The sequence below is a fragment of the Lycium barbarum genome, chromosome 10 (genome assembly GCF_019175385.1).
Source record: "Lycium barbarum isolate Lr01 chromosome 10, ASM1917538v2, whole genome shotgun sequence".
Lineage (NCBI taxonomy): Eukaryota > Viridiplantae > Streptophyta > Magnoliopsida > Solanales > Solanaceae > Lycium > Lycium barbarum.
Genome location: NC_083346.1, coordinates 123,011,497 through 123,030,734, shown reverse-complemented (window position 1 = coordinate 123,030,734; position 19,238 = coordinate 123,011,497). Strand labels below are relative to the sequence as shown.

The 19,238-nt window shown below is 32.0% G+C and overlaps 1 protein-coding gene and 1 long non-coding RNA gene across 3 annotated transcripts; one reads left to right on the top strand and one right to left on the bottom strand.

The window, feature by feature from the left end:
* Positions 1 to 5,061: 5,061 nt before the first annotated feature.
* On the bottom strand, positions 5,062 to 6,449 carry LOC132614747 (uncharacterized). The gene is made up of 2 exons (XR_009572431.1): positions 5,829 to 6,449; positions 5,062 to 5,292 (listed from the first exon to the last, which is right to left on the bottom strand). It is a non-coding gene; the product is annotated as an uncharacterized LOC132614747 (long non-coding RNA).
* A 910-nt stretch (positions 6,450 to 7,359) lies between these two features.
* On the top strand, positions 7,360 to 15,981 carry LOC132614746 (heavy metal-associated isoprenylated plant protein 7-like). 2 transcript variants are annotated; one of them, XM_060329272.1, is made up of 5 exons: positions 7,360 to 7,514; positions 8,586 to 8,751; positions 9,681 to 9,883; positions 14,987 to 15,077; positions 15,331 to 15,981. In XM_060329272.1, exons 1-5 carry the CDS (start codon positions 7,410 to 7,412, stop codon positions 15,684 to 15,686), a joined length of 921 nt encoding a protein of 306 aa, XP_060185255.1. In that variant the 5' UTR covers positions 7,360 to 7,409; the 3' UTR covers positions 15,687 to 15,981. The 2 variants fall into 2 exon arrangements, with proteins under 2 accessions (XP_060185255.1, XP_060185256.1); XM_060329273.1 differs by lacking the exon at positions 7,360 to 7,514 and adding an exon at positions 7,710 to 7,943.
* Positions 15,982 to 19,238: the final 3,257 nt, after the last annotated feature.

The following is a 19,238-nucleotide window of genomic DNA, read 5'->3' as shown; positions in this document are numbered from 1 at the left end:
CAACTGATTGCAGAGCTGATCGGTTAGATTTATCCTTCTACTTTTTAAATATTCACTACATTTAAACTTTATTATATTTTGTGATGGAAAAAATTCATGTCGGTGCCAATAATGTGCCCCTATTTCTAATGGAGGTCCACTATGGCTAGGACCCAACTATTAAATTCTCACATGACCTAGCATTTGAGTGAGGTGGACGCTGTGTGGCATGCCACCTGATAACGCTACCCTATTTTATCCCCTTCCTAATACCGTTTCTTCCCTTCCAGTTTTTCTTCAACCCCCACCAAAACTACCAGTTGCTCCACCACCGATATCATTTCCGCCCCACTCCATTATTGGGCTAAACGGTCCAAAGATATCCTTATCAGAGTGTAATATTGTCCGCACGGTTTTTCCAAAAAGGCCTCACTTCATTAAGAGTATCTAACACCTTAAGTAGCTATTTTTTTTTTCATTTACCAATGTGGTATTTTGTTCGCACACCTAATATCCATCCCCACCATTATATATAATGTAAAATCACAACCCACATTTTTAACTCAAAGTTAGATATTAATTTGATAACAGCCCACATTTTTTACTCAAAACTCACAATTGCGTGTAAATTTTGAATCCTTCATTGATTCATATATATGAGTATTCATACATAGTTACTCCAGCATGCGGACATCTGATCACCAATTTAAACTGTCGGTAAGTCTGCCTGCAAAAGCTATAACATCCAAACAGTGTACAAGAAAATGATATGCGTTTTGGGGTTGTGTATTTTATGATGATGACTCAGCAATAGTCATATCCTCATATGGATATACTTTCTACTAGTTGACTAAATACTTGATATTGGTGTAATAGCTATGTCCCCAAATAGTTATGGTAGTTAGAGACAAAGCTAGAATTTTGAATTTAATTTATAAGTTTTGAATATTGGAAAAGATAATTTACTAGGTTCTGAATACTAGAAAAAATAATTTACTATTTTTTATAAATTATTTTAACATACTAAATAATTTTTTAAGCACAAATACAAAACTAGAACCAAAATTATTAAATTCTGTCAAATTCGTAGACAAACTTGTAGCTCCGTCCTACGTGCAACAGATGAATACTTTTTGACCAACCAGTTCAAACTACCAAAAAATTTGAGATTCAATACTGGAGTCGCTATTCTTTATGAGGGGTGCACAAGTTCCCAAAATATGATTAAGCAAAAGGTAGTTAGGATACAATGCAGTGATCAAGAGATCATAACTAGTAGGCGTTTGGCCATGAGTTTTGAAACCATGGTTTCAAATCAGCGTTTAGATATGCATTTGAAATCATGGTTTCAAATTCCAAATCATCCAAAAAAGCATGATTTGGAGTTTGAAATCATGATTTTAACTTTTTAAAATATAAAATTTAACCCATAAGTTTATATTTTGTAAAAAAGATCCATAAGTTGGTAGATTATTTTTAACAATTACCCCCAACAATCATTTATCAATCTCATTAACTTCCACCAAATTTTATTTATGTCTACCAACCTTTTAATTTTGTAAAAAAAGACCCATAGTTTAATTTTATTTATTGAACTAAAATTTGATCAATTAATGTTTTATTTTTAGAAAGGTCTTCTAGTATTAATTTTGAGCCGGTTGTTATGAATTAGCGTATTAATTTTGTTATAAACTATGACTTGCTCATTTGGTAAGATTGTATAAGAATTGAGAATGTTTTGATAGTTTTCACAACTTGTGGGGTTTTTATGTCTATAAAAGAAAATACTCCTTAAAATATCCAAATTTACATGTCCAAACATAATTTCAAACTATGTCCAAACGGGGCCCTAGTATGATAATGTTGATTTAAATTTAAGCTTTTTCTTGTTGTGCTTATATGAAGATAAGTTCGGAATGAATCGTTTTTCGTAGAATTTGCTTCGAACACCAGTTAATTATCATGATAACGTACATTTTCCACCAACGACAAAAATATGAGGATGTATTTGTTTATTTCTTCATTTGTCTTAGAAGATCCTCTTCAATTATTCAAGATCCACAAATTTTCATACTTCCACACTTTTAACTTATGTTCATTTTTGTCGGGGATTAGGGAATAGGAGGGATATGCATGGGGTGTTTGGAATTCATTGGCTGATGGGCTCCATTCACCTAACAATTCATCACCATTTATATATTTCTTGCATCCAAAAAGTACTCTTCCTTTTCATCAAATAAAAGTCGGTGACCCAACCTATTTTTGTTGGCCATTATGGCCTTTTTAGTTTCTATCCTCATTGTCCTTTCGTATCATATGGGATTTCTTGAGAACACCATTCTAACTACAGTATGTTAACATGATTGGAAGCGTATGCGGATGTGAAGTTTATAAATTTCTACAATAAAATTATTTAAGTTAATATAGAATATATAATATTTGAATTCACTATTAAAAAGTATTGGATTCAGGTTAACTCTTGACTGCAGAGACAGAGCTATAATTTTAGGTTTGTGGGTTTAGAATTTTAAGGCAGAACAATGACATCAAGCTAATATATAATATCGGCTAGCCGCCGATTACCGTACTCAATATATATTTAAAAAAGCAACGAACCACTTGAACACTATATATAAATATAAATGGTGACATTTACTTTTTCTAATTGTCAATTTTACGTTTTGTTTTTAAAAAAATAATTTTTTAAGAAAAAGGTTGTATATATTCTGAGAAAAACGTACAGGGATAAAAGAAACTGTTAAAGTTTTCAAAAAAATCTTTATGTTTTCTTAGCGAAAAAACAAAAGGAAACTACTAAAAATGGGTTTCGAACCCACAAACTCGTGACGCGAGGAACTTCCCTAGACAGTTTCTTAACGCTAAGCTAACTGTTTGTTTTTGTATATGGGTTCGCACCTAATATTTATATATTCTTACTAAAATTTCTAATGCAAATATCGGGTACTGGGTTCGTCCGAACTCGCATGTTACACTGTAGCTCCGCCCTTGCCCATGAGTGATACTACTATAGATTCGCCCCAGAAAATGATTATCCTGAAATCAAATGAACCGAGAAGAGCTAATAACTGATATATTTTGGACGGTCGACATGAATATTAAAGGATTTGTTCCCAAATTCTTGTTACTTTTCCTTTTTGGCCAAAAATATCAAATTTCATTAAAAAAAAAGTACTTCTAGTTTCTAAGAAACTTAGCCAAACAGTCTCAGTAATAGTCGGTCTTTGTCTTAGATGACACTTTTGGAGCCCAGAATTACTATTTTGATGACTCTCCTTTCCTTTGTCCTCTTGGAAGCTTCTAGTGTCGAGAAGCTATCAAATTGATAAGTTCCAACAAACCAACATCGTATGTAAAATAAACTACAAAAGCAATAAGTCAATGCATATTTCTACTAACTTTGGTGCATTGTCTCAGAGATTAAAGATCAGTAACAACAACAACATGCTCAGTATAATCCCACCAGGTGGAGTCTGGAGAGGGTAGAGTGTACGCAGACCTTACCTCAACCTTTTGACGGTTAGAGGCTGTCTTAGAGATTAAAGAACATTTACGCAAACCGGCCTTTCACATCTCGAATTTCATTAATCTATATGAAAAAATGGGATTTTAATTTAAACACCATGTAAAAGTATGAAATTAAATCTCTTTTCACTAGATTATGAGCCTGTTTGGATGGGCTTAAAAAAAGCAGCTGATAAGATGAAAACAGCTTATAAGCTGTTTTTTTTAAGCTAAGCCAAACGGGCTCAATTATTTTTTTGGGCTTATTTTAAGGAAAAGGACTAGGCCTGTGCACAAATCGGTTCAATCCGAATTTCCGAACCGATTTGAAACAATTCTGATAATTTAATTTGGATAATACAATTCGATTTCGATTTACAAATGCAATTGTAAAATATTACGGTTTAACAGTTCGGATACGGTTTGCTTCAATTATCAACCGAACAGATCCGAACAAACCGAATTTCTATGCCACTAGTGACTAATATGACTAATTTGGTATATGTAATGTGTTGTTGGCGGATTTGTATGCTTGCACAAGTTGTCAAGCTCTTGTTTTGCTATTTATATGCTATTATGCTTGTAAGTTTATGATTTTTTCTTGGTTAATGTCTTGGTTATAAGGCTGCAAGTTTAGGATCTCATTATTTTTTGTTATGTTTACTCTAAAACTGAAATGAAATAGTTGCTTGTTTAAATTTCGAATAAACCGAACAAATCGATTTGTGTAACCGAACCGAAATAATAAAAAACGAATCAAATTAAACCTAGAATGGATCGAGTTTGGTTGAGAATTTTAGAAAGTCGAAATTTCAACTCGATGATGGCCAAAACCGAACCAAACCGATTCGTGCACAGGCCTAAAAAGGACACACACTCAGCGTAATCCCACATTTAACCACTGTTTGGGCTTAATCCCACCAGGAGTCCGGTCTGCTCAAATTAATGCTAAAAAATGACCGGTCGGCAAAATAATGCCTAGGCTGGCTGCCCCAACAGCCCAGGCGCTTAAAAAAAAAAGACTAGTCGCCACAAAAACGTCGCCACTAAAAATCTGCTACAGCGCATATATATATATATATATATATATATATATATATATATATATATATATATATATATATATATATGTTGGAATTACATATACACTTTGTATACAAGAATGATACAATTTATATACATATGCTGGAATTATATATACACTTTCTATACAAAAATAATACATATTATATACAAAAATGATACAATTTTCTATTCTATATAGGGTAATTGCACTGTGCTGATATACATTATATACACAAATGATACATATTATATATAAAAATGATACATACCTTAGTGATTCATATTTTATATAGTTTCTATACATTAAAGATAAGTACTGATATATATTTTATATACAAATGACACATACTATATATAAAAATGGCCTCAAACATTTTTGTGTTTAGGTTTTTATTTAAAAATTATCTTATTTAAGTTTTGAATAATGGATGAGATTTGTTTCATTGCTAAATTTTGGGTTTGAGAAAAATTGGGCCAAAGGATACTGAAAAAGGCTTATAAGCTGCCAAACGGGCTCTGTGTCAATTCAACCCACACCGTTCAATTTTCAAAATGGAATTTAAAATTCCAGAAGTAGCAGTTATTATATCCAGTCAAAATCAAAAGGGAAAAAAAAACATGGGGTTAAATGGAAACAGTACGTACATGAATTGACTGGCAGTAAATATTGTGAAGGACAAATAATGAGAAGCTGAGTCAGCAAAAGGACCAACTGTCTGTATTAACCTGCAATAAATAAACAATTTTATGTCAGATATATTGCCACATATTTACATAAAATCAATTAAGTTATTATGGTTAAGTGATTAAATGAAGAAAAAAGTAGATATACTATTAATCTGAATTAACTGATAATTGTATATATCCAAACATATATCATATATCTATTAATTCGATATAATCATCTTATACGAATAAATATTAGAGAAAAGACATGTTTTAACCCCTAAACTTGGTACGAAAACTCACTTTAGCAACTAAACTTAACTTCTATTTATTACCCCCCTTAACAACTTGCGTTTCAATTATTTTCCACCTCAAATGCTGACGTGACAAAAATAAATAAAAAAATAATAATTAAGAAAGTGAAAAACTAAAAAAGTGAACCCGCTCATATATATATATATATATATTATTATAAATTAAGAAATAAAATAAAAGTTATATAATTAAAAAATAAAATAAACATTATACAATTAAAAATAAAATAAAAATAAAATCATCTTCTTCACAATTCCCTCCCACTCCACAACCCCACTCACCGTCTTCTTCCAACTCCACAGCCCCACCACAGCCCCCCCCCCCCCCCCCCAGCTGCTGCTTCTTCTTCTTCTTCGTCACAAATCCCTCTTTAGCATCAGTTTGGATTAATTCGCCTGAATTACCTTGGCACTATTATGGGATGCTCTTTGTAGAATTGTTAGTCCTATTGGCACCCCCTTGACATGGATAAGGCAACAATTACCAAAACTAGACCCACTACTGCTAAATTAAGAGTAGAGAGTGACCTTCCTAAAATACTTCTCCATGAGATACAGGTAGAGATTAGAAAAATCAATATGGGAAGTTGGAAAATTTGATCAAAAAGTGGAATATGAAGCAATGCCATCTTATTGTTTCCACTGTCAAGTCCAGGGACACTCTGACAAAAGATGTTGTATGTTGAACCCAAACTTGCAAAGAAATTGAAAAAATATTCCATCTACTAGTTATGAATAACCAGTAGGACAGAGAAATAGGGATAGAAAGACAAATAATTTCACCAGCAGGCGGAAGAACAATGCTACTGGAACACCTATTGAAGCAGCTCAAAAGAAATCTACAGGATCTCACACCCACAATAATACCAAGGAGGGGTGGACAAATGTTTGGATGAAATTTGTTTTTTTTGTGTGGGGGGGGGGGGGGGGGGGGGGGGAATGATGGTGATGGTTGTGAATGTGGGTTAAAGATGGTGGTTCTTGATTTTGATTTTGATTTTCTTTCAAAAATAAAGTTATGTAAGAAATGGATTTGCTAATAATAATACTAATAATGGCCAACAATAACAACCAAAACAACCAATTTGGATGAATTGAAGTGTAAGTGAGACTAATTTGAGAAGGAGTTGGATGAAATTTGTTGGGGAAGATGATGATGGTGGTTGTGCATGTGAGTTAAAGATGGTGGTGGTGATTTTTTTTTTGGGTTGATAATAATAATGATTTTTTTTGCGATGGTGGCGGCGGCAGCGGCGGTGACGGTAGCAACGGCGTAGTGGTTGTTAAAAGTAGGGTGAGGATGAGGAGAAAGAAGAAGAAAGAGAAAGAGAAACAATAATAAAAGAAAAACAAAAAAAAAATGAAGTGTTGGTAATTTTGACATGGCAATGATGTGGCAACGATATGGCAATGATGTGACATTGATGTGACAATGACGTGGCGCGAGTGTAATACACCTCCCATTGTGAGAGTGGTATAATTTTTTTAGGGTGAAAAATAATTGAAACGTAAGTTATTAAGGGGGGTAAATAAATAGAAGTTAAGTTTAGTTGCTAAAGTGAGTTTTCGTGCCAAGTTCAGGGGTTAAAACATGTCTTTTCTCTAAATATTACTTCCTTCCTCTAAAAAGGATTGCCTTACTTTTCTTATTAGTTTGTCTCAAAGATTGACACATTTCTATATTTAAAATCAGTTAAACTTTATGAGATGATTTACAATCACACAAATATTTAAGACTTATTTTGAATTATCCATATCAAATGACTTTTTTTATTTCTTAAATTTCGTATTAAGGTAAATTAAAATAATCTTTTTAGAACGGAGAGAGTACCTATTTTGTATCACCTCTTCTTCTCTCTATATATGTCCAGAACGTGTTCTAAAGAAGGAAAAAAGGGAGGGCTTTTCATTTACTTTGTTCATTTAGAATCAAGAAGTTTTTTGGAACTTTTTGACTACATGGGTGAGGTATGTCCAAACACTCAAACATACTCCACTACAAATCAATTCTAATTTTGTTTTGCTTAGTTTCACAGGTTTTAACGTTAAAGATTCAAAATTTTAATTTTATGAGTTACTAGTTCAAAATTATTATTTGTCCTTTTTAATGATTTTTATAACGTATATACAGAATCTGAGTCAAAACTCTTAGATTCTGATGAATTCATAAGAAATACTGAGATGCACTAAATCCGTCCCTAACTAATAGACTATATGTGAATTATACAATTCTATGTTAGATGCATTTGCAGTGTCACCTCTTCTTCTTCATAAATAAATGTGCCCCTTCATATACTTCTAATGAGTCTTCTAAAGAAGGAAACAGGAAGGGCCTTTCATTCACTCTGTTCATTAAAATTCAAAAGTTGTTTGGAGCTTTTTGACTACATGGCTGAGGTATGTTGAAACATTCAAATAAAACACATTCCACAATCTATAAATCAACCTAATTTTGTTTTGTTTCGTTTAGTTTGATTGTTTGTTAATGTAGAACATCCATGATAGTGTAAGAATCTTGTTCACTAATAGCATAGACAAATTAAAGATTTCAATTTTATGATTTCGAGTTCGAAATCTATTACTTGTTTGCTTAGATAGTAAATTTTTTAACAAGAATCCTGTACACTAATGACAGAGTCGTCTTAAAGGTTTGAATTTTTGTGATTTCGAGTTTGAAATCTGTTATTTTTATTTATTTAGTGAGTTTTGCAATAAGAATCTTGTATACTAATAGTAGAGACGACGGATTTAAAATTACGCTATCAGAAATAGTATCTCTACCTCACAAAGGTAGGAGTAAGGTGTGCGCACATCCTATCCTCCCCAGATCCTATCATGTGAAATTACACTGAGTATATTGTTCTTGTTGTTGTTGAGTTCTAGTTCAAAATTTGTACCCGTTTAGTGAATTTTATAACACATAAACCAAAAATGCTGAATTCTGATGAACCCCATAAGAGTCTCTATATACCTAAGAGGGGGTTGTATTCTTCTTTCATTTTAATTGAAAGTTTTTTTTTTTTGGTATGATTTTGATAGGAAAAGGAGAACAAAGGGGAGGAGGACAAGAAAGAAGAAGAGCAGAAGGTAGAGGAAAAGAAAGAAGAGAAGAAAGAAGATGAAGTTCAAGAAATTGTGCTCAAAGTTGATATGCATTGTGAAGCTTGTGCCAGAAAAGTTGCAAGAGCCCTCAAAGGTTTTCAAGGTATTTAATTTGCTTAATTGCCTTGTATAATAATCGTCTAAATGTATCAGTTTATATGTTCATTCTATTCTTATGATTTTGCTCAAATGCACTTAACATAGAACCATATTTATTTCTCTTTTGAGTTTAACAAATAATTACCTGTCATGAATGAGTTTAACATATAAATTACCTGCTATAACATGTTAAATTACATTAATAGTAGAGAAAATGTCTAATTTTATTTTTGTATTGTTCCAAATTGCTGAAGTTTTCTACCTGTTACACTTTCAGTCTATTTATATTCTTTATCGTTAGTAAATTATGTTGTTGTTGTCCTTGTTACTAACGAAGCTCTACTATGAATTGATTGTAGTCCACGTGACTTTGAGAAAAAGGTTCAAATTTACCTTTCAACTTCTGACCATGGTTTTTAATAATCTTTAAATTAGAACTTTATTAGGGATTAAAGGCAAAATGAGATTGGTTTTTAACGGCAGAATAATATTAGATAAAGTTTAGCGAAGGACAAAGCTGTGAAATTTCAAATAGTACAGTGTCAAATTTGACCCTTTTCGTGATAATACAACAACATCACATTTAATTGCATTGCCCGTGAATATAAGTTAAAATTCCGTTCTTTTTCCCCCCTTTTTTTAGTGATCTGATATATTTCTTCTGTTTCTAGAATATACTTACTATAATATAAATGAGGCTTCATTAATTTATTCTATCTCCTATCTCACTATCACGTTTCTCAATTCAACTATTCATTAATGAATTCTTCAACAGTCAAAACAATAAATAAAGCTTATAATATAGACCAAGAACGCATCCAACTTTAATTTGTCATCATCATATAATACTCTTTTCTTTTTGTTTCCATATGCTAAAACAACATGACTTTTGAGCATAATTTTTATATTTTGTTTTATATGATAAATAAACAGGAGTGGAGGAAGTAACGGCGGATTCTAAGGCAAGTAAAGTGGTGGTAAAAGGGAAAAATGCAGATCCTCTCAAAGTGTGTGAAAGAATTCAAAAGAAAAGTGGTAGAAAAGTGCAATTAATTTCACCTTTGCCTAAACCACCAGAAGAAAATAAAAAGGATGAAAAGAAAGAGGAGCTGCCCAAAGAAGAGAAGAAAGATGAGGTAATTAAATTGCTAATCAATGATTTTACTATGCTCAATATTAATATTTACCTATACTTATATTAACTTTATATCTCTTTATCTGTTGTTGGTAGAATTATTTTGCTCTTTTCATCGTCGAGTTTTTATTTAGTAGTGAGAGCGCAAATTATGATGTATCTGTTAGGTGCATGCTATGAATTAAAATTTGTTGGTAGATAAAAGTCTTAAGGAATTTTTCAGTTATAAAAAATTATGCTCCGTTTATTCAAATTCATGACTTACTCTTTTTTCTTGGATAGTATTTTTCTGAAAAATGATCAACTATTTTATATTCTTAAGATTTGTTTGGTCCCCAGGGTAGCATAGTCTTATTTAATGCTACAAAAGCTAGTACCAAATAAATTGAGGATCAAATGTATGAATCCTCATTAATCATATTTTTCTATTTAAATTCATCTCATACCAAAATAACTATAACTCAACCTTGATTAACAATTAAAGCATTGTTCAGTTCACTTTGCTAATTACATATTCTCCCTATCTACATGAATGTCAGAGAATTTAAATCTGACCCCTCAATCCCATCTAAACAATATCTTCTTACTCAAAGACTAATTCAAGATTTAAATTTGTTAGCGTAATACCCACCACCTCCTCCTAAAGCCATTTAAGGCCTCAAGATTAAGTAAATTAAAAGTTGATCACATGATATCTTATCATTTCCTAAGCAGGGTTTTTCCTGTCATCTTCTTGCCCTTTTCCTTATAAGGTGAAAATCTTAAGTTGCTGCTTTGGGATTGTTTCTTTACATTAAAGTATAAATAACTATTTAGCACAAAAATGCAAGTATTGAATGTCAGTCCCGTGAATCCCTCATAGGCCCCATTTCAAGATTACGATATGGTAATGTATATGGCAGTGTGGCAGGCTGCTACCTACAGTTCTTTAATCTAAGTGGTAGTTTGGTAGGTAGCCAAAATTATTCCGTAATTATAATTTTGGGACTAATTTATCCTATTTTTTGAGATTATTTTATCTCATTTGCGAAATGAGATAAAATAATCCCAAGATAAGTGGGATAAGGTGGGATATCCCACCCTTAGGATAAGACTTCATTTTGTACCGTGTTTGGTAGGAAGTATAAATTCATCCCAGGATAAATTTATACCTCCTACCAAACACGGTATAAAAAATTAGTGTTGAGATATCCCAGCCTATATCATGCACCAAACGAAAAGTTACTCTTATTTCCTTTTTGTAGCTATAATTTATTTCTAAATGAAAATTTTAAAATTAAATTTACTAAATATAAAAATATATTCCTTTTTGGGGGCTGACAAAAAAAAAGAGTATTACATAAATTAGAACGGAGAGAGTACTATAATTTTTTAAAATTTAGTAATAATTTAAACTTATCATACTAATTTTAATGATAAACTTTTATAATCCGATAAATCTTATGTGGGTGTAACATTTTATCTTTCAAATGACTTATGGCCACAAATACTACTCCTATGACATATTAAGACCACAAATCTTACCATATTGTGGCGGACGGATATAATTTCCCATATTTAATCAGAAATCTCCGATTCACATTCTCAGAATGAATTTTATTTTTAATAGGAAGTGATTCTCCTTCTAATGAAAATTAATACTCCATCTGTTTCAATTTGTTTGAACCTATTTTCTTTTTAGTCCGTGTCAAAATGAATGACTTTTTTCCTAATTTGAAAACAAATTCATTTTATGTATGATTTACAGTCAAACAAATTTTCAAGGCTTATTTTAAACCAAAAGTTTTAAAAGTCTTCTTTCTTTCTTAAATATCGAGCCTAATTAAATAAATTTATATAAATTGAAACAGAGGAAATATTAATCAGGTCAAAAAAGCGAATAGTATTATACATCAAGTGAGAGCAAAAAAGCACCAACTAGAACTGTTAGGTGGAATTTCTCTACACCAGTACAGTACACCACACATTCATAGCCGATTCAATCTCATTGTATAATGTGCCCTAGTGGGTGGCTCAGAGACTGTCTTTTTGCTAAATTTACTGTAAAAAACTATGTTATGTTGCTTTCATTGTCAGCAAAGAAACAGCAGTTACAAGTTGCGGCTGTGTATTCACTCTATCTTGATTCTTTTATCTTTTCCCGACCACTTAACCGTAAGGATAGAGTTACTAGACATACTTGATGTTGAAGCACGGGCCTAATAGGCTTAATATGAGCTAACGCCAAACATAATATTAGTATGATAACATTTTCGTTCGAAGAAGTACGTACAGGAAATTATTTAGTTTCATTTCATCTCAAAGTTTTTGTTCCGTTGAAATCTTCATTCTACTGGTCCTAACCAAAACTTTAGTAGTATAATTTAATAAAGTAACATAACTTATTATTTTTTAATTATGAGAACATTCATTTCTTAAGTTGTAAAGCACTAAGAATCTAATATTCTATCTGTTTTTTACTATCGCTTAATGCTATAAATTTATTAGGTTTGTAAAGATATATATTTGCTTCTTAGGTTGAATTGTATTTTATACAACAACCGTGAGTCATTATACATTATTCTCCTGAAGATCAATCATTTCTTATTTACCATTCACAAATAAAATTTAGAAAGTTTAGCGCATAATTCAAATGCGTAATTTATCTCGACAGATAGCAGAAAAGTTGTTAGCATGATACAATGTTTGCTTCTGTTCTTCTTTCATAATTACAATGATATATTGTTAATAAGTACTTTTATCATTTATATCAATTTAGTGAAAATAATATCGTGTAGTCTCACATCATAAATGTATTTTCTTTAAAATTTAATTTAAATTCTACTAAAGTTTATGTTATATAGTTACACATCAAATTAATTTTTTGACCCATATATTTTTATTTTATTTCAAAATTTATTCTTATTAATGTTAATTGGTTATATTTTATTATTTTATTCATTATTTTGTCAGCTTTTTAAATAAAAATTCGCTTGAATCTTTTACTTATATTACTAATAAGTTGTATGTTCAAAACACGATTAATATAACACTGTGGTTTGTGCTCCGTATTCAAAATTTTATTATATTAATATTTGCTACGAATACAAAGTTTGCAAAAATTTATTAATACTTTTTAAAAGAGAAGACTTGGTTAAAAGGAAACTATTTTCTCCTCTTTGAGACAAAACAATAGCAATATTTAAGCATCAGTTGATAACTTGAATTTTAATTCGATTAATTTAAAGGTGTAAAATATTCTATTGTTAATGTATGTAGATTGGACCTAAACAATACTTATTATTTTTTATCAGATTTTGATTTGGATAATTCTAAAATTAAATCAAATTTACATTAGTTCAAATTATTAAATTAATTTTACATGTTTAAAACAAAACAAAGAAGAAATTTGATTTTCTATTTAAACGAAGAACTACTATTTTTTTATTTTTTTTGTGAATATTCTTGGTTTAGTTCATTTTACTTGTCGTGTTGTCTTTTGCATGTTTTTTTTAAGGAAACGTCAATTAGAATTATAATTTGACTAATTTACCTTATTTATTATTTGATCTCCATTTAATATTATTTTTTCTTTTACGACATTAATCTCTTTTCACATTTATTAGAGTAAGAATAAAAATGAAAAAGTAATTAAATTCTATCTTATTTTAAAATATAAATATTTTAAGTATATTTATTTTCGTAAATATAACAAATAAATGACATGGCGGAATAGCAAATACAACAATTAAATATCTAGATTAGATCTCAGTCTAATATAAGAAAAGAAAGGAAATTGTATGGTTTGGCTACTTAACCTTTTGAAGAAAAGCAATAATATGGGGTCCACGTTTTTTGCTGTATAATAATTTCATTTGCTCCCACTAATGGGTTGATGCGCATGTGACAATGAATCCACCATTATTGACTTAATAGGGATACTTTGGGAATTACATGAATATTGTTTAATTTTTTAATATGGGGTCCATGTTTTTTTTATGTATTGCATGTTTTTTTTAATATGGGGTCCACTTTTTTTTTTTTACATAAGTTTGGAGGTAGTGTGTGTACTTTTTTTTTTTTTTTTTTGGTACATGAGTTGGAAGACAGACGACGATCCTCCTCCTAACTCATGTTTCTATAATAGTAAAAATTTGTAAATATGTTGAACAGAAATGAACTACAAAGACCTCTAATATATTGAAAATGGCTCACAAATATTCTTCACTAACCTTTTAATATAAAAATACCCTTTAACATTTTTTGTTGAACTCAAATATAACCCTGTACATGGATATAAATTTGGGTAAAGGTAAGCTGACTCAATTGAAGGCCACGCAAGCAAAGATAACTTTGCTTTTAACTTGTCTTGGTAAAGGAGAGCTTTGAAGCAACGGTAAAGTTTTCTCCTTGTGATCTATAGGTCACGGGTTTGACCCGTGGAAGCAGCTATTAATGCTTGTATTAGGTTAGACTGTCTACATCACACATCTTAGGGTGCGGCCCTTCCCAGGGCCCTGCTAACGCGGGATGCTTTGTGCACCGAGCTGCCCTTTAACTTTGTCTTTGGTCCCTAGCCATCTCACCTTACAACAATTTGGTGGTACATATTACAACTTTGTTCAACAGTACACATTACAGAAGTATAGCACCCATTTGGCATTTTACAAAGGTGCCTAATAATCCAGTTTGCTTAAAACATTTAACTATATCTACGTAACTAATCAAGGGATTTGCCAATTCTTAATTAACAAAAGCTGTACAAAATTCAAAAGAAAGATTTCTGAAAGATTGCCTAATATTAATATCTAGGCACTGTTTTTAAATTTTTGATTTTGTGAACAAGTCTTTCCAAAAGGCAATTTGTCTCTGTAAAATGCAATAGTGAGTTCTGCATATAATAGAGTATTACCAAGACCATTGCTAATGGACTAGTGAAAGGTCATTTCTCTGCAGCAAGGTTTGTTTTCAAGGTCATATAATTGAACAGTTAGCATTTGGGGCATCTTTAATTTCTTGTTGGAACTATATATTTTCTCTATCATTCCTTTCTTTCACGATATAACTAGTCACTCAGTACGTGTATTGACATGAAAAAGTCATATGTTGTTCACATAATTGACAGCCTCCACCAGTTATAACAGTGAAGATGACAGTTCAGATGCATTGTGATGCATGTGCACAAGTAATCCAGAAACGAATCCGGAAAATTAAAGGTACGTGGCATATGATTCTTATATACAATTTACAGATAAAATGTACTGTTGTGCGTTATTGTAACGAACTTGTTGGCTGACAGCCAGCATAAAACTAGTCGATTCATGTTGAATCCATAATGAACTTGCAAATGCACATATCAAATTTATTGTTGTGGATTATCATAACGAACTTGCATGCTGACAACCAACATAAAACTAGTCAATTATGATGAATCCTCACATTTATAACGAACTTGCAAATGTACTACAGGCGTTGAATCTGTAACGACGGACCTAGAAAACAATCAAGTCATAGTAAAAGGTGTTGTTGATCCAGAAAAGTTGGCAAACGACGTGCACAAGAGGACAGGGAAGCAAGCTATAGTAGTGAAGGAGGAAGAGGTAAAAAAGGAAGAAGAGAAGAAAGAAGAAGAGAAAAGAGAGAAAGAAGAAGAAAAGAAAGGAAATGAAGAAGAAGGAAAAGGCAAAGAGGAAGATGATAAAACGACAACAGATATCAAGAAAAGTGAATATATGCATCAAAAGGACTATATTTTCATGGAGTATGCTAATTATCCCTCTCAGATTTTCAGTGATGAGAATCCTCATGCTTGTTCTGTCATGTAACCCTTTAGGTTACTCTTTGGCAAGTGGTGGAGTCTGGAATTCTGACAAATCGATTGAAAAAATCGAAAAAATGTTGAGCTTAAGATTTGAAACTTCTTCATGTTCAATTTTCCATATGCTTTGGTCTAGTATATGCTAATAAATATATATTAATTGGCAATTTGAGAGATATTTCTCTTCATCTCTCTAGTACTTTGGTGTTTTGGTGCTATAAGGTGTAAAACAAGATGTACATATACTTTAAAAAGTTCCAAACTTTTGAGCTTAATTAGAAGGTTTATGGTGTTAATGTTTAGCGCTTCCCATTTGAAAGTTTATAACTTTTGCCATCTTATCAAAATTTCTGTTCTGTTTTTGAGATATTGATGCCAGCTCTCACTCTATGAGTCAAAGTTTTGGTTGACACAATTTTCTCCGGAACCCACACTTATTTAGTAAGGAGGGGCCAACATTACTCAAAGTCGTAGTTCAGGCGGATTGATCGTCTGTCGACGTCAACTGGTTATCAGCCACCAAAATTGCATCAATTTGATAGGAAGAGATGAAGGATAGCATACCATTCATTTTGTTGAAACTTATTGGTTTGAAAGTCAAGTGGAAGGGATTGTTAGTGAAGCTATGAGTACAGTAGCAGATGATATAGTTATGGACCTAGAAATTAATGCTTTTATTAGTGACAAAGAGGAAAAAGTCACCTTTTGATTTTAGTGTAAAGCATATCTCGAACCATTTAGGCAGAGTTAGTTTGTGTCTTATTGATAACTATTGAGCATGTCATTCAATGGCTCACTACTTTAGTTAGCCAAGTACCAACACTTGGTAGCCTAGTCAGTGGGCGGAAGTGGAGTCAGAATTTAAAGTTTATGAGTTCTCATTTTAGTTGTATTAGGTACGATACATATTTAATTGTGATCCAATAACTAAAATGAGAACTCATAAACTTTAAATTCTGACTCCGCTTCCACTTACTGACTAGGCTACTAGGTGGTAGTAGTTGGCTAACTAAAGTAATGAGCCATTGAAAGACACGCTCAAACGGCTCAATAGTTATCAACAATAAGAACCACACAAACTAACTCTGGTACTCTATATTCAGGACCACTAGTTTATCATATTTGCAACCATAAAAAGATTGAGATACTGCCAAGAAAATTATCTTCATATGTATTTGTCCTCACCTGTAGGAGTGCAGTCTTTAGATTCGACCAGCTCATGAATTCAATCTTAGGTTGCGTACTTGCATTAGTGCTCGAGATGGATGAATAGATGCTGACACAACTATACAGGGACTCACATAATCTGGGGTCGGATTTTTATACGTGAGGTATATATCTTGCATGTATTTATCTGTTTTGTTGTAAATATCGAATATTTTTGTTACAATAGCCCTCAAAGTAATTCTAGTCGTTAGTTGGGTCTTTATATGGGCCTTTATATGGGCCAATTTCTCTATCAACCATGCATTTCCACATCATCTAATATGATAACCGCAATTCTCTCTAGATATGCAAAAGTCCTTTCTTGAATTGGTAAAGAAAGGTTGAAAATGCATGATCTCCAATATTTGATGACAAGTTCAAATATTCTCCAATGCCCTAATATTACTCTATTTGTGTGCACATTAATTGATGAGCACCCTTTCGTTGTTGGCTAGTGGTAATGAAAGGTCTATCCAAAGTCTATATTCTCATATTACACATACATATAACGAATGAACTATTTTCTACCTGAACTGAAAATTGTTGGGGGCTATAATCGATCTAAAAATATTCTAAATATAGTGTGATATTATCCGCTTTGAGTCAAGGTCACATGATTTTCTTCAAAAGATCTCACACCATTAATATTATCCCTACACCTTATATGTAATTTCCTTTTCTTTTCAGCTATATTAATATGAGATTTTGTTCGCACGACCGAAAATTTCTTTCTCGAATTAAGTTTTCACATGCCAATCACTAAGATTTATTGGCTAATATAGAGAATAAACTGTATGTCACTCACATCATCCGAGTGCTTATGGCCATCGAACTCTACATGCTTCTTTGATGTGTTCGTCTCCCTAATACGAAAGATAGTTATAGACTGGCATGTAGACGAGCAAAGGCTAATCGGGCTCTACGTCAACACTCCGCCATGTGTATACTCATCTCGCGAACCATTGACTTAACAGCCAAAAGATTTGCCGCACCGAATAAGATAAATTTAGTGCATGTATCGTCCCACTCATTTCTTTATGAACATTTTTGCTTCTAGTACATTTTGTCCACCAAAAAATAATAAAAGTTCCCTCTGAAAGTCATCTCCAATCAATAGAGCTTATAATTAGTGGAGTGCACTTACTATTTAAGTATTCAAAATTCTTTGAACTCTTACGGGAACTTTTACACTTTTCCTAGGTTTCCATTGGCATAAAGGAGAAAAGCACAAACATTTACAAAATGCCACGTCACAAAATAATCTCCTCCTTCTAGAATGACTCACGTAAGACACGTGCTCTATTACTATACACGTAAGCACCGTCACAACAACACGACGGTTGAAATGCCAGCTCAGCAGGAAATCATATAACAAAGGAAAATTAGTACTCTTCGTCCCTCAAATATAAGATAAATTTTAATTTTGCTTGTGATAATTTCTAGTCAAGCACATTTCACTTTCAGTTAAATGATATTTACATTTTTTTTTGTCCCTCTAACATTGGATCTTCAAAAAAATTTGACAAATTATTAAGAGTTAAACCATTCAATTAGCCACATGATATGTTGTTATGTGATATGTTAATAAAATTGATATGTGATGCTTTGAGAGTAATATGATCATATATAGAGGGACAAATTTCAACGATAGAGTGTATGCAGACCTATCAATACCTTGTGAAGGTAGGGGGACTGTTTCCGATAGATCCTCGGCTCAAGAAGAAATGCAAAGACAACAGTAATAATAGGCAGTAACAACAACAAGATAATAAGATAAATGAAGTAAACGAAATAATTAGATTGTAAAAATAAGCGAATGTAAACATTAATACTCCTAGTACGGAAAACAAATCTGCGCGACAACTTACTAGTCCCCTACCTTGATACTCGATCTCCATGCCCTCCTATCAAGGGTCATCTTTGGTAAGCTGAAGCTGCGCCAAGAGGGACAAATTTCATACATTTTAATTAATTAAAGGTCAAATTTTCTTACTAAACATTACTACAAGTTCTAATGAGGGATCACAATTGCAATTATCTCTACAACAAAAGCACAACTGTAACGGCGCTGAATGCTCCGTCAGATCAAAATGGGACCCACGCATCTGACGTGTACTTCTCGGTGGGCCCAACACTAAACACCACACGTACTACAAAAGCTGTCATTTGTCCGAAGTGTGTTAGAAACATGTTTGGCATATGATCTCACACGTTTGAAAAGTTGGTGCACAAAAATTAAATTATCCTAATTTTTAATCCTTCTCCACTAAATATTTGCCGTTGAAATTGCTCACGCTTTTTTCTGAGTCAAAAGAAAATTAAAGAATAATCCCTCTATCTTATCTTAGACGCA